This window comes from Microchirus variegatus, assembly GCF_963457635.1.
Source record: "Microchirus variegatus genome assembly, chromosome: 19".
In the NCBI taxonomy this organism is placed as follows: Eukaryota; Metazoa; Chordata; class Actinopteri; order Pleuronectiformes; family Soleidae; genus Microchirus; species Microchirus variegatus.
The window spans coordinates 9,193,913-9,209,876 of NC_139820.1; the positions used below are offsets into that span (position 1 = coordinate 9,193,913).

Below are 15,964 nucleotides of genomic sequence, written 5' to 3' on the forward strand. Positions count from 1 at the left end.
GCTCAAGATTTGCACCTTTTTATGCTTTATTAAAGAACCTAACAGAGAATATATGTATGTTAAGTTTCTTATTGTTGCTTAAACAACAGTGAAAACCTTGAGCTGGTCAGCGACGTGAATGGGGATGATGTTTCCCAGTAACCACTCAGCCTGGTCTCGCATCATCTGAATCTTGGAGCGATGTTTGTCAGCCTCCACGTTGCCATGGTAATGGAGACGGTAGCTGACCTCAAACTCACGGTTGAGGAACCAGACCAGGAGAAGGAGCAGGAAGAAGGCCAGGACAGCCTCCGGGACCAAGAGTTCGAGAGGTCGCGGTGGAGGGTCAGGGCCCAGTTCTGAAACACCATCACTTGACGTGGAGATGTTCAGTCTGAGAGAGGAAACAGGCAAAGAATGATCATGATCAGGTTTAGCAACTGTACCAAACTTGAGGTCATGTGACTATATGAATGGCCAGTTTTTTTAGGCATATACACTACCGTTCAAAGGTTTTAGTTTAGAAATAATGATTAACCCTAACCAGCAAAACTGTTTTCAGCTGTGCTAACATAATTGCACAAGGGTTTTCTAATCATCCAATAGCCTTCTAACGAGATTAGCAAACACAATGTACCATTAGAACACTGGAGAGTTGGTTGCTGGAAATGGGCCTCTATACACCTATGTACATATTCCATTAAAAACCAGACGTTTGCAGCTAGAATAGTCGTTTACCACATTAACAATGTATAGAGTGGATTTCTGATTCATTTAATGTTATATTCATTGAAACAAAACCAGCTGTTAACTGTATGCAATGAATGCAATAACAAATAAAATGTGTTGCGGTCAGCAATTAATTAAATAGTTAATTAATCCCTGATATCGACCTGAATTTCCTCTGACTACAACTTAAACATATCATAAAACTCAAGCCACAAAGATTGTGGCCTCAATAAGAGAGAAGAACTTTTGGTTTTAATAAAACTTTCCAAGCTGAAGGAGAGGCAGCGCTCATGTTGACCCTTTAAATGTCACTCATCCGTCAAACCCCCCCCACACCCGTTTCCACGGAAACACTCACCCATGAACTGGCAAGCTGTTATTACCGAAACTGAAAGAGACAAGAGCGGTGTCAGTCAGGAGAGATCATTAGACACAAAGAAACACAAAGACACATACACGCTATAGTAAATTATAGTGTGAAAGAACAATTCACTCATTTATAAAAAAAATACTCAGGACAAATACGTGGGTGAGAAATATACAAGCCAAGCACAAGGATGTTTTTGCACATTATGTCTTTAAGTCCAACCTTTGTTACATGCACCTAGATGCGCGATAACTCTCAGTCATACTTAAACCTGTTGCAGACAAATCACTTCCTGTGTGTTGCATCTACAAAAGGCAACCAGTTATCTCAATAGTTAAAAAAAAACAAAAAAACAGTATCACTAACTTACACAAATCAAACTGTCATCAACTAGTCTGTTATGAAGGTTAATAAATGCACAACCACTCCTCAGCACAGACTGAAGAACAAGTTAAACGCCTCCAATTCTACACGACCGTTCAAAAGTTGGGGTCACTTGGAAATGTCCTTATTTTTGAAGTAGAAGCACTTTTTTTCCAATGAATATAACATTAAATTAATCAGCAATACACTCTATACATTGTACATTGAATACGTACATAGGTGTATAGAGGCCCAATTCCAGCAACCATCTCTCCAGTGTTCTAATGGTACATTGTGTTTGTTAATCATGTTAGAAGGCTATTGGATGAATGTCTTGACTATATTTTCTATTCATTTTGCAACTCTTTTGATGAATAAAAGTGTGACTTTTAATGGAAAACACAAAATAATTGTATAGGTGACCCCAAACTTTTCAATGGTAGTTTACAAACAACAAAGTGTTGGCTCACCTGTACCTGTGTAAAGGGCTGTACAACAGCAGCAGCAGAGCAACTCCAGTAACAGTGGCCAGGACTGAGCGCATCCAGAAACTAAGTTGACAGAAGTTACAATACTGGATGATGGCCAGGATGGTGGCACAGCACAGGAACATGGTCACCTGGAGGGGGAGGAAAAAGAAAAATTCAAAGTGAATAAGAAACAAAGGGATTGAAGCTGTAGTGTGTTAACCTTCTAGCAGGCAGTAAGATCTGACGCATATATGTATTTGTATTCAGATAAAATCTCACTTTAGACCTTGGTGCTTTGACATGCTAGTTGTAGATATGGTTAACTCAGGGTTGGAATATTACTTTGACACTGCTGCTCACCATTATCACCACCAGTAAATGCTCAATGTAAGAGCACATGGCAAAACACAATCTTCATTCATCAAATCCAGGAAAGATCAATGCTGGGGATTTGACTTGAAAGGCAACGGTTGATTGATGTAAACGCACAATGAAACAAAAATTGTATGAAGATGTAATTCTTTCCCTCTCAACCCTATATCCTCCACCCCCGCAGCACTGTTATTTGGCTTTTAACATCTTCAAAATGTCCAGAAAACAGCATGTCTAATTAACAAGTCTCCGTGCTTTGATCTGTACGCCCAGGAGAGAAAACTGAGAGTATGGATGATTGAGATAGAGCACGGTGGAAGAGAGAAAAAAAACGAGGTGATAAAATCCTTGAAAAACAAGATATCAAAACACAGCACATCTTGCAAGCAGCCGTTGGCTCAAAGCTGTAAGGCAACAGTCAATCTTATGGAGTTATGGTCTTGACTCAAAACAGCACATAAGAATACACTACAAAGCATGGCCGCTCTCAATCCTTCTCAAATGGGAAATTCGTAGAAGGAGAAATGTCAACATTCCGGGTGCCAAGGTCCACAGGCAAAGCCGTCTGAAACCTCTGAGCTGTTTTCCTTCTACAGCTCCTATCAGTGCTAATGCCAGCTAATGGCTCTGCGAGATCATGGCACCATGGGCAAGGTTTCAAATCGCCCCACTCTCTCTCTGCTTACTTTAGCTTAGAGATATCAATGAGGGCAAACTATTGTAGCTTGGAAGTCACAGGTATTAACACTACCACAGTGAGCAGTAGTAGCCACTATAACAGCACAGTTGTATATATGTGTGTATATATATGTGTATATGTATGTATATGTATGTGTATATACGTATGTATACATACATATACATATACATATATACACATACATATACATATATACACATACATATATATATACACACATATATTAGTATATATAAATAAATACTGTATAAATGATCAGTTGTATATTGATCATTCATAGTATATTAAATTATTTGTACTCTGCTGGCGATGTGCTGTATTTTAATTTATAACAATACATCTTATTGGTCTATCATTTATTTAACATGTCTATGTGAGGAAGGAGCCTTTATGCATATTCTGGACACAGTATATAGTATATACTGTATAGTATAACAGTATGGATGTATTACCCACAACTCTGTTATTGTTTTATTTATCTGGTTTTACGTAGATAAGAAGAATGTATAACATAAGATAAGATAAGACATTATTGTGTTAATCCAACTAAATCTTTTCTGTTTTTTAATACATGGCAATATGTTAGTCCAGCTGGAATTGTGCTAAATCAAATATCTCAGTGTTGGAGAGTTGGACTGACACACCCAGAAAACTGCAACTGGGAATCAAGCTATTTCTGCATGTATATGTTTAGTCAGACCAGACTCAATCTGGCCTCATGTGCCACAATCCCCTCTTCCCAAGCTCAAATCCAGAAATAGAATAACAGAGACAAACGTGGCAAAATTCAGGCCAGGTACAGGCTGATTTTTTTGGACAAGCTTACCTGGAGGGGCAGGTGGATGTTGTAGGTGAGATGGGATAAGACCGAGACTGCTGGTAGGGACACTAACACGGCCCCGATCACATGACGGGGAACCCATCCAGAGACCACGAGGAGCAGGATACGAGTACAGTGCATCACCTCCTCCAAATAGAAGGCCATACTGCAGGAGAGGAGAGGAAATCATATTATGTCTTCACCTCTCACTTACTTTGTCACCATGTTTATAAAAGAAGAAAACTTCAGCAGATTCTCATCTGTCCTAAATGAATACATGCCATTAAAACATTTTAAGCTGCCCTATAACCAGCTATAATACAAAGATTTATAGTCCATTTAAGCCTGGCAATGAGAGACTATTAATTCATTTTTAAATAGATTCCACTAAGGCACATGCACAACCATATAACACACCACAAAATAAATCAAAGACAGCAATTGAAATGGAATACAGGGGCTGTTTTTCAGATTTGGAACTACACCTGGTTCCATTATGTCACCATCCTAGAGAGCCTGAGCCAACGCTGGCCTGGACATGAGCCAGGTAAATCTGACGAGGTATATTAAGCCAAGGTGGTGAAAGAGCCAACAAACATACAATTATTATTATTTTTTTATTATTATTTCAATGGGGACACAGTGCTACATGATGGTCTATCAGTGATCTCCCATATTGCACCACTGGGGCCCAATTAAATCCAATTACAGCAGCCGTTATGAACCAAACTCTTATGTGCACTGACGGCACAGGCTTAACCATTCTGCCAGGAAAAATGCATCAGTGGAAATGCAATTTTTCTTAAAGGAGACATATGCAAAGTCCACTTTTAAATAATTTTAATACTTGTATTTGGGACTCTGGAGGCCCTATGAGTGTAGAACTCTGTGCACAGTGCAGCACAGAGTTCTACACAAACTTTCAGCCTCAGAGGATTTACGTGTCCAGTGGATACATTTTATATATGACGGCAAAGGCTTTTCCAAATGCTAACTGCTGTTAGCTGCCTGAGCCTCAGTGAAATGTGTCTCTTTGCATTTAAAGAGACAGGCACTCAAAACCGAGGGCTATTTTGGCAGGGTGATTGAACTATGACTTGAGCTATGGTGCTTCATCCTTACGGTATTTTGACCAAAGCATGTCACAGACATGTTCATTAGGACACCACGGAACTAGGTTAACTTGTAGAAATAGGGTATAATATGTCTACTTTAAAGTTTGAGGCAATAAATAGGTTTTTGCATAAATATGTCCACCTGAAACCTCAGATACATGGGTGCTCCAAGGCACAGCAGCAAAACCACAAGCCTCCTCACCGTATGGACAGCACCAGAGAGGCCAGCTCCAACAGGCCGGCCAGGGGAGCCAGGACCAGAGCAGCAGGAGCTGGAGGGCCCACAGTGGCTGAGCTCACAAGAGGTGGCAGGAAGCAGGCCAGGGTCAAGGCCAAGAAGACAAAACAGCTGAGGAGAACGTCCAAGAAAGAACTGAAGGTGGAGCTTGCAAATGTTTGCACCTGAGCCTGTTTTTTCACCTGGAGGGGAAGAGGGGTCATATATCAATTTTAAATGAAGAAAAATAAAAATGTTGATTTAGAAAAAAGTTTACAATAAAAAAATTTGTAGTTTTTGTGTCTCAATGTGCAAATACAGGCCAAAAAATGGAAACAATGTACAGGTGTTCTTCCCACTCTCTCCTCTCTGGCGACAAAGACACCAATTTTTCGGCTTCCTGAAAGAGCGCGAGTTGAACTACAGTAATAACCATATGTTGGCTTTGACGTGCAACGTATCAGCTTTCAAAAAATTCAAAACATTTTCTGATAGCACAAACCGCCGCGTAACAAAGGTAAACATGTTGCCAGCGATACACTTGTGTTAAAGGGTTATATTACATTGCTTTCTTGTTTTCCTATTTTCAGTGTGACTGAAAGTTGATCAACAACTCCACTTTCAAATTTCTTTGTAACCTAATATCTGAAGTCACTGTTATTTAGTTTTACTCCATTTTATTTTTTATCTATCTACATACTAAACAGTGAATCGCTTTCTTTCTGTAAAAATGTACGGTAACACTTTAATTAGGGAACACATAATAACCCTTAAATAGGTAGTATACTAGCCCTTTATTAGTAAATATTAAGCACGTATTAACACCTTATGCAGGAAAAATCGTAATTCATGTCATAACAGAGGTAGAATAAGGTTATAAGGTGTTAATATGTGCTTAAAGGGTTAGTATGCTACTTATATGGTAGTAAGCACTCAGTTTATAAGTCACACTGTCAACAAAGCTCGGTTTGCATCGACGACACTGTGGTTTGTCAGGCTTGTAGTAATACTGGTGTGACAGCAGAGGGCTGCACGGCTGTGAGGTCAAAGCCGGCCAACTGGACCTGGTCCCAGGTGTGTGAAAGTGTGGGCACTAATGTGGCATAAGATTGAAGAAAGAAAGGAGGGAGATACTCAAAATCATGTCCTCATTCATTCATAAAAATGCACACAAACACCGGCTAAGAGCTTTAAATGTGTGACTATAATGTGATTTGAATCCATGTGGCATTTTTTCCCCATTCATGCACTTTACAAACATCATCACATGAATGGTAAAATCCTGAGCACTTCTCTTGCTTTCACACACCAGTGTGTGTGTGTGTGTGTACCTCTTCCTTGTAGCTGCTGCGATATGCCATTTCCAGAGGTCTTTCTAAGAAATTGAGGCTGATCTTGTTGATGGGTGGCTTGAAAAAGTAATCCTTCATCAGACTGTGAACCAGGAAAAAAAAACACAACATGATTGCAGGTAAATGCATATGATTTAATTTTGACAAACTAAAACTAAAAGATTAGAACAAAATGCACAAACATTTTCAGTGCATTTATTCTTTTAATGAAGGTCAGATTATAGGGAGTTTTCCTGCTAGTCTTTGTGTTCATGTGTGAAATTTCAAAGGCTTGTAAAGTAAAGGAAGGAAGTAAAGTCTCTTTCTTGTGTGAACCATTGCACACCGAATGTAATGTCACAAACACGTTTGGAGGAGGAAGCAAACGTTAACGTAACATAAAAACTCATGTGAATTAAATAATTTAACCAGGGAATGAAAGTCGATATACCTAGGTTTAAACCAGTGATTTTATGGGTGGGGGGCTGAGCTGCCTTGGCGGAGGTCTGCGCTCTCCGAGTTCTTTTCTAGTTTTCACTGAGTTGATTGGACAAATTTGGCAAAATCATCAGCTGGGCTTCCACGACAGCAGATAGGGGGTGGTGGGCTGCATGATGATTTTTGATTGACAGTGTTGTAGAAACATACATGACAGCGGAGCCTTTTCTGCCTCAGTTCTCTGTGGATTTTGCAAGGGAAGTCTATAGACCAGCGTTTCTCACTCCTGGTCCTGGGGAGCCACTGTCCTGCATGTTTTAAGTGTTTCCCTGCTCCAACACACCTGATTCAATGGGTCGTCAGGTGTGTTGGAGCAGGGAAACATCAAAAACATGCAGGACAGTGGCTCCCCAGGACCAGGAGTGAGAAATCCTGCTCTAGACAAATGGACAGCCCATGGTCAAGTGGAAAGGGAAACTGGCTTGTAACTAGAGGGTTGCCGTTTGAGTTCCCACCAGATCAAAAACGTACTGGGGTACCCCTGAGCAAGATACCCAACCCCCATTGCTCCCCAGGCGCAGCTCAGTGGCTGCCTGCTGCTCCTAATTCTAGGAAGGTTTCTAGTAGAGGATGGGTAAAATGTTAAATGTTTTTTTAAAAAAAGGGAAGGAATTTCCCCTGCAGGACTGATAAAGGACTCGTTTAATTTAAATAGCTGTTTGTTGTGTGTTATTTGCTCGGCAATATAGACCAATAAAAACACATAAACAAATGAAAATTCAGTTTTACATAATTATAATTATCGAGTTTCCCTTATTCTAGTTATTCGTTTGCAGAATTTATGTAAGAATCTATGTTTAAATAACTGGGCCTGGAATGAGCTTCCCCTGTATCAAAGACCCACAACCGCCACTGATCTGAGTGCATGCTGGAATAAGCTCCAGCACTGCAATCCCAAACATGATAGGGGGTTTAGAAAAATTAGTGGATGTACACCCAGAGTAGAGAGGTTTATGGGAAATGGATGCCTGCCAAAGTAACTTTGGCACCTTCTCGCCCTAATCCTGCATGATCTGTCATGTGGCACAATCTGCCATAAACCTCAACCTTTAACTCTATGCTCACCTGTCCTCCCTGATAACATCCACAAAGTGGGCGTCGCTCTTTTCTCTGAAGTTCTTGGCACGCAGCTGGATGAGGGCGGAGTGGTCTATACCTGGACCCGCTGCCCCCGTGGCCCCAGTCATGCCAAGACTGGTGCCAGTTCCTGTGCTGGTGCTGGTCTTCTTCTCTTTCTCCTGGAGCATGTCACACAGGGAGCTCTGGCTTGCCTGCACTGGGTCTTCCAGTGGAGGACTCAGGAGACCATTGGCCGCCCTGGGGCTGTGACCCGGAATGAACTAGAGGAGAAAACACAGAGGAAGGGAGGGATATGAGCCAGGACATAGAGGAGGACAGGGAAAAGGACAAGGACAAGTTGAATAGTTCATTGACTACCCCTTGAGGAGTGCTTGTCAAGTGCACTTAAGCATGTGAACTGTACCTTTGCACTACTAGTCTTGCACTCCTCCTGGCAGCCATTCAACACAGCCACATCATCGCCCTGCTCTGTTCCCGCAGACAAAGCCACACTACGGGACACACAGGGAGGCTGGAGAGGAGACGACAGTGACAGGTCACTATATTATATTTAGGATGCATCCATACTACTCTGCTGTCCACACAACGACATTTAAGAGCCCAGAAACTGGCCCCATCTTTATTTGTGCTTTGGTTTTTTTTGGTTCACAGCTGGACTATCAGCTGTGAACAAAAGGCTCTGTTAAAACTTACTTTCACTTTCAGTTTGGTCTCATCATCGGTACTGTAAAAGCAACCTTGATGTTTCTTGTTATTGAAACATCAAGTGATTTGAAACTAAGCAGAGGAGAGAATCTGACCATGTCATGTGTTCGGGAATGGTCACGTGGTAGTCTTCAGGTGTGTTAGTGGCAATCGGTCATGGTGTCACCATAAGAATCTGAACTCCTGTTTTGAAGTGACCAGAATCGCAGAATCACAATTTTACCAGCATTGGCAAAGTTTAGTAGGCGTGACCTGTAATCAGACTCCTATTGGACGATACCAGCTGTCAACCACACTGGTGCCCACTCACATGTGTCATACTTTATCATCTTTTGTCCTCTAAATGGGAACAAAATTCACAAAGTTGACATCATGTTCTATTAAAGAAGACTCGAAACAAGCCACTAAACCCTTGTAAATCAGCGAGGGCAATAGTATCCAGAAGAGTGGAAGTACGCGAAGTGTTCTATTCTTGGCTGCACAGTGCAGCGCAGAGTTCTACACAAACTTCCAGCGTCAGAGGATTTACGTGTCCAGTGGATACATTTTATATATGACAGCAATGTGCCGGCTAGTCGGCAAATGATCACTTTTCCAGATGCTAACTGCTGTTAGCTGCCTAAGCCTCAGTGACGCTGACATAATTTCCTCTGTCTCATTTGCATTTAAAGAGACAGGCACTCAAAAGCATGCGCTCTGAACAGGGCTGTTTTGGCAGGGTGATTGAATTGCTATGGTGCTTCATCCTGAAGGTATTTTGACCAAAGCATGTCACAGACATTAGGACACCAGGAAACTAGGTTAACTTGAAGAAAAAGGGTATAATATGTCTACTTTAATCAATAATCATCGGTTTAACCTCTGACTTACCACAATCCTGTCTGGTGGTTGTAGAGATAAGAGAGGCTCTGCAGCCTGTGCCCCACCAGGGATGAGGTCTGGTGTGTGTGGCTGAGGACAGGAGGACAGGCCGACCCTTCCAATGTCTCCACCTGGCAGTCCCACCTGAGAACATTCACACTGCGCATTGTGCTCCAACTTCCTCCCTGAGATCAGGTACGTCTGCAGCCCTACAGAGAGCAAAGACAAGATGGCCTCTGCTTAGAACCACATCATTGAAACAAAAAAAATATTCGCAAAATCGGACACTGTTGTACTTGTTATTATTCCAGCATTTCATTGTCGTCCACAGAAAATCTGATGGCTGCACTGAGATTTGCATTCCAAAATACAGGCGGCAAATAAAAACTAATTTTGTTCCGATCCCATATCGAACATGACATTACAAAATAAAACATCCTTGATGAGATTTTGTGTACATTTCCAAACTTGCAGACAACCCCTTTCATCTGCCGCCCTTAGTTTTGGCGCACTCATGCTTACAAGTAGGTGGTAGTGCAACACTGGGTGTTTGACCAACCGTGTTTGCTCAGAGCTCTCGCCGTGTCCACACTGCCATAGGACCAACGAGGTAATACACAAACACTGGATTAAAGAGGTGGCCCATCGCCAGCCGCTATCAGCCCGACAAAACACACAGTAACCTGTGGAGCTGTCCTCTCTGATCAAACAGAGCCACATTTTTGTCTGACTAGAGGCACAACTGTGGGCCATAAAGGAATGTTGAGGACTTTTTATGGGCTTACTGCGTCCAATTGATTGCTCATATATCTTACATTCCATGTCATGTGCACAATGTATGCAGAGAAGGAAATGCCTCTCTTTGGTATCCAGGGCTTCACTGACATAATTTGTCCCTACAGCACAGAACAAGGACGATTTGCAACACTACGAAATAATCGACTGGATTATAACTGCAGATCTTTTCCAAATATAAAATTAGAGCTGAAACAATTAGTCGATGAATCGATTATTAATCAATTACAAAGTTTTTTCATTATTAAAACAAGAATTCTAATCGTTTTAGCTTCTTAAATGTGGTTTCTAAATATCATCAGAAGAGCTATGTTGACATACCAAGTGTTACCCATAGAAAAAGCTGTGTATCCTTGATCACTCGAAATTGGGAGGCATTTTGTAAATAATTTAGAAATGATCTGCAGCGAATGAGCCCAAAGGTCTAACTAAACTGTTAATGCTGGCATAAATAATATATATTTATGTAAAAAATTCATTACAACAAGCAAATTTACATTGAATTATCCTTTAAACAAGTTCATCCTGGCCCCTTCCTGACACACAAGCATTTTACTTTTAAACTCTGCTCATTTTGGCGTGTGACATCAGGTCAATTCCATCCATCCATTATCTACCGCTTTTTCCTCCACCAGAGGGTCACGGGGGGTGCTGTGCCTATCTCAGCAGACATTGGGCGATAGGCGGGGTACACCCTGGACAGTTGACATCAGGTCAATTGTCTGTTTTTATTCAACACAAATAGGAAAAAGAAGTACAATGACGTGTCAGTAGGTACTGCCAGCATTAATTCTGAGATCATGTCACAGCGCCTCCTTAATAATAGAGCTCTCACCTCACTGTGAGCCGAGCATGGTTCAGAAAAAAAGTCTTTATCTGTCAAATATGTCACAAATACTTTCTTCACCCATTTCTGTTCCCTCAATCCATTCAACAAGGAATTTGTTGTGAAACATTTGCAGGAGCAGTAAAAGCATGACTCCAGACCATATCCTGGTATTTGTACAAAGGCGTATTAAAAAGTATATTTTATGGCATTTTTTTCAAAGCGGCAGCTCCGCGGCAGACACGCAGCAGACACACTCCCTGTGTAAACAACAGAGGCGCAGCAGAAATGCAACACATACACACTCCACACGCACCCAGTTTGACCCCGGCTTCGGCATTTTGTCCTCCATCAGCAACACAATGGCGTTGAGCTAGAGATGAGAGAGTTAAAAGGTACAAAAGATAACGACATCAGTAGGAGAAGTGGGGAGTCGGGTAGAGACCGATAACACTTCGGAGGTCGCTAAGTTGAGCATGCCTCACATTCCTCGTCGTCTTCCATTTGCTCTAAACTCTACACTCGACAACCAGCAGGGCCTTGAAATATGCGGACGTTCAACGGCTCGAGAAACAAAACGTGCAGTTTTCTAACATTCCAGCGACGAAAGCGAATGTGCGTATGCGCCAGTGCAAAGGGGTTTGAGGTTTGTCGGCTTCCTTCGAGGTACAATGAAGCGCCACATTTATCTTCTGCGTGATAATCCGAGCTCTAGGCAAAACAACACTAATCCATTTCAACTGAGCTACTGTGTGTATGTATACGTATATGTGTGTTTGCATATTGATAGGACAGCACTCTAGTAAAGAAATTGACACAAGCACTCAGAAGACTCCATGTGGCTTTTATTGATGTATTGATACCCGCTGGTTGGAGAGGAGAGAGTTCACCTCTAATGCTACTGCAACCACCACAACCACTACTACTACTACTAGTACCACAGCTATTACTACTACTATTGGCGTTTTTCCACTATATAGTACCGACTCAGCTCGCCTCTATGCAGTTTGGTTGGTTTTCCATTACTATTGTACCTCCTCAAAGTGGGCGGAGTCATCACTGCACGGCTGCATGAAACTGCCGTGACTTCGTTTTGTACGCAACACTGAAATTTCAATGTTAAATTCCTGTTACCACTATAAAAGACAGCAGTGTACTGTACAATGAAGACACTGAGCCTCTGGAGAACTGGAGTGAGCTGTAGAAAACTATCCCAATACGTCATGTTTGTGCAAAACTCATACTGCGCTATACGTGTCCTGAGTTCAGATACAACCAACGTCCACCAAATGGGCAAAGGATACACTTTCCAGGAAATATGAAGCATCCGTCTGCCTCATACACACTGACCTGTTTCACACAGCATTTTCTACGTGTATGACTCATGCTATGTAGCGCACTGCGGTGCCGACGAATTCGCCCCCATACGAGTGAGTCTGAATGAATGAATGAACAGAGGGAAGGGTGGATGGAGAGGAAGCAAAGCTGACTCGTCAAATTCCACATATACACCTGAAGACCATGATCACATGTGAACACCCCCCCAAAATGACGTACCACACACTCCCACCTTCCTGACACACTGACACACATACAAATGGACTCATGGTGAGATGACGACTTTGCAGAATTTTTTTTTTTTTAGAATGATGTTTATTATACAGTTTTTATTCAATATTTTAATGCATGAAAAAGTGAAGATATTCCGTATTATAATCACTGAACCAGCATCGACCCTGTGTCAGATGAGCTGCACAACATAAACGTGAACATTTCAGACTGAAGCTCACATTTCAGATATTCTCCAGAGTGTTAGATCCCAATCCGGACTTGGCACTTCCTGACAAACGACCTGTGACCTTACGGCGGCTTCCAACCACATGATCAAAACTGTCCCCAGTGACCCAGAGGTCACAAGCTTTCCTCTGATCCCACAGACAGAGCAGCGAACATACCATATGAAAGGCAAAGGGAGGCATTTCAACATTTACTCAAAACCAGTAACACATCTGAATGTCTGGAGTCAACCTCATGACTGAAATAGAAAATGACACGGAACGGACAGACAGGGACTAAACTCTCCCTTCTTTCTCTTCAAGCTTCATCTAACCTTCTCTCACATTCTTCACTTCCATCAGTCAGAAAATAAACAACACCCGTACTAAAAATAGACGTCAGCATGTTTTCCCTTTTGTCAGATTTGGCCTTCCTGCAGTGCCCAACTCTCCGCATCTATCTCTAACCTTCATCTTTTACTTTTTCTTGCCTCATGAAAACCTTGCATCCCCCACCAACTCTCTTCATATCTGGCCGCTCTCTGTCTTATCTCTGCCGTCTCTGGTCTCTCAATTTTCAGCCATCTTCCTTCCACTTCCTCCCATCCACTGCCCTCTGGTTTTCTCCCTGGTCAGTGGTAGGTCTTCACTACAGGCCTCACGACTCCATATTTGGACACACTGATGGAGCTCAGGGATGAGCCTCTCACACGATCCTCCTTCGAAATAACCTCCCATTCCTCCCTGCCTCACATCCATCCATCCTTCCCTCCCTCCCCCTTTCTTTCCCCTTTCTTATGCCATCATTTCAGTCCTCACTTTCTCCCTCTCTTACTTCCTTCTACCTCAGCTATCTGTAATTTTTTGTAACTCAGACTCAGGGAAATTAGTAGAGCATCTACGAGCTGTCTGGTGAATCAGGGGACAAAACAAGATCTTTGTCACATTAGCCCTAGAAAAAAGGTAAAGTATGAAAGTGAGTATGAGTAGAACAAGAACAGTTGGCTAAAAGTAAATAACATGACATGGAACCAGGATCCAATAACTACATGCTGATAAGGAGATTTTAGAATGTCAATATACAATCAAGATCAACCCCCCTGCCCCAGCCTCTTGCTAATCTGTCTAATAAAGGCAAGATGGTGAAAAAAAATACATGTCCCCTTTTTCAAACATTCGCCATCTGTGTATCTGTGGCTTTACTCTCGGTAGGTCCGGCAAGTCTGTGTGTGTGCGTGTGACATGTAGAGCAGCGGGGTTGACAAGAGCAATGACGCACTCCAACTATCACTGCGTCACTCTCATAAACACGCGCGCTCACAGCTGTTAACAAGGCATTTTAGTGTCTCACTACACACACAGGCGCTGGGTTTTTCTCCGGGGAGGCCATTGCTCAATGGCAGAGGACAGTCCTTGAACAAAAAATGACCAGCCTTGGTCCTGCTCATGACGACTGGCGTGTCACTTTGTTTTATGCTTGTTCACACCCTCGGCCTAATATTAAAGCTCCCATAGAGTGGTCCTATCGCACATATGCGAGTTGCGGAGGTCTACTTACATACATTAACTTGTTTTTATGGTCAAAAACCTCCTCGTTGCTGCAAACGAGCCGATCGGAATCTCTCCTCACTGAATCTCTCGTCAGCCTCGCTGTTTCAGACCAAAATCTCACCCCCAGAAGACAGAACAGTGTTGTGATTGGCCAGCCAACGAGAGCTTTCCCAACTGTCTTGTGATTGGCCAGGTACGTGGAAGTGATGTAATTAGCACGTCAGCTCTCAGAAGCGCAGCTCCCCCTCTGGAACGGTGGATGCACTGCTACTCATTATCAAAACATTGTTTTAACAATGTTTAAAAATGACTTCGTCACGACTCCCCGCCGCACTCCCTTTTACACATTTGACCCAGAGTCAGACGACGCTGTCACGATTCCAGGCTTTTTCAGACCTCTTGCAGAGCCCGAGAATACAATAAAATCCAGCGTTCTCAGCAGTGGCTGAACTGTTTGTTTAGAAAAACTTTAGGGCTTCATAAACGAGGTAATGGTGCATATACACACCAAAAAACAGCGTTAATTGGAACCTCCGGTCTATGGGAACTTTAACTCTGACCACATCATCATTGTATCAGCAGTGTATCGCACTGAAATACATATACTTTATTTACCATTATAAGAAACAAGATGTGAAAAATAAACAGCGGGGGGTGGGGGGGTAAGGGTCTTGCCAAAGGACACATCGGCATGTAGACTAGTGGAACTGGGAATTGAACTCACAACCTTTGCTCGAACTGCATGGTTTAATTTAAGTCACACAGTTGGTGGTTCATTCTGCTGTATAACGTGGATTCAGGGCCATGTTTCTCACAATACATCATGATGATGTATTGATGATGACATCACTTGGCAAGAGCGTCAGTTTCATATTGACTGTGTTTTAAAACAAGACAGAGAATTACAAAATGACTGACACCTGTTGTGATTTGCTAATTTGTGATTTTGATTTGAATACAATTAATTGTTTAGCCCTATATGAATCAACAGTGGTCAGTCTCTTTCTCTCTCACCAACACACACGCACACGCACGCGCACACACACACACACACACCCCACCTACCCCCCCACCCGCTGCCCGAAGCTAAACTGTGGGAAATCCTTGGGAAAGGGTTACGACTAGAAAACATGCTCCTTCTTCTTCTTTCTCCCTCCATCTCTTCTTCCTTCTAATGTCACACAGTTCTCTCTTTCCACAGATCACCAGGGACCAATGCTTTACAGCCTTTTTTTTTTCTTTTATTATAATGGGACTTAACTGTTTTCACTGCCTGGAAATAAAGAAGGGATGTCTGCACGTCACTTAAATGTTCAGATGTGATCGGATCAGCCACAAGATTAAAACCACTTAGGTATTTTTTACATATATATATATAGTTCTGCAATCGAGCTAAAGCCGTAGTCTCAT

The 15,964-nt window shown here is 42.2% G+C and overlaps 1 protein-coding gene across 2 annotated transcripts in view; it reads right to left on the reverse strand.

Annotated features, from left to right (window-relative positions):
- The window catches only part of LOC310940799 (adenylate cyclase 9), a 29,623-nt gene that overhangs the window by 3,443 nt on the left and 10,216 nt on the right, over positions 1-15,964 (reverse strand). Inside the window, exons 2-10 of one of the 2 annotated variants that reach the window (XM_083905809.1) lie at positions 9,617-9,816; positions 8,445-8,552; positions 8,027-8,301; positions 6,464-6,566; positions 5,118-5,335; positions 3,807-3,966; positions 1,915-2,057; positions 1,067-1,096; positions 97-373 (exon numbers count right to left, since the gene is read on the reverse strand). In XM_083905809.1, the coding sequence (XP_083761935.1) occupies positions 97-373; positions 1,067-1,096; positions 1,915-2,057; positions 3,807-3,966; positions 5,118-5,335; positions 6,464-6,566; positions 8,027-8,301; positions 8,445-8,552; positions 9,617-9,816 (1,514 nt within the window). Of the gene's footprint in view, positions 1-96; positions 374-1,066; positions 1,097-1,908; positions 2,058-3,806; positions 3,967-5,117; positions 5,336-6,463; positions 6,567-8,026; positions 8,302-8,444; positions 8,553-9,616; positions 9,817-15,964 lie in introns of both variants that reach the window. The other variant, XM_083905808.1, reaches the window with a different exon arrangement.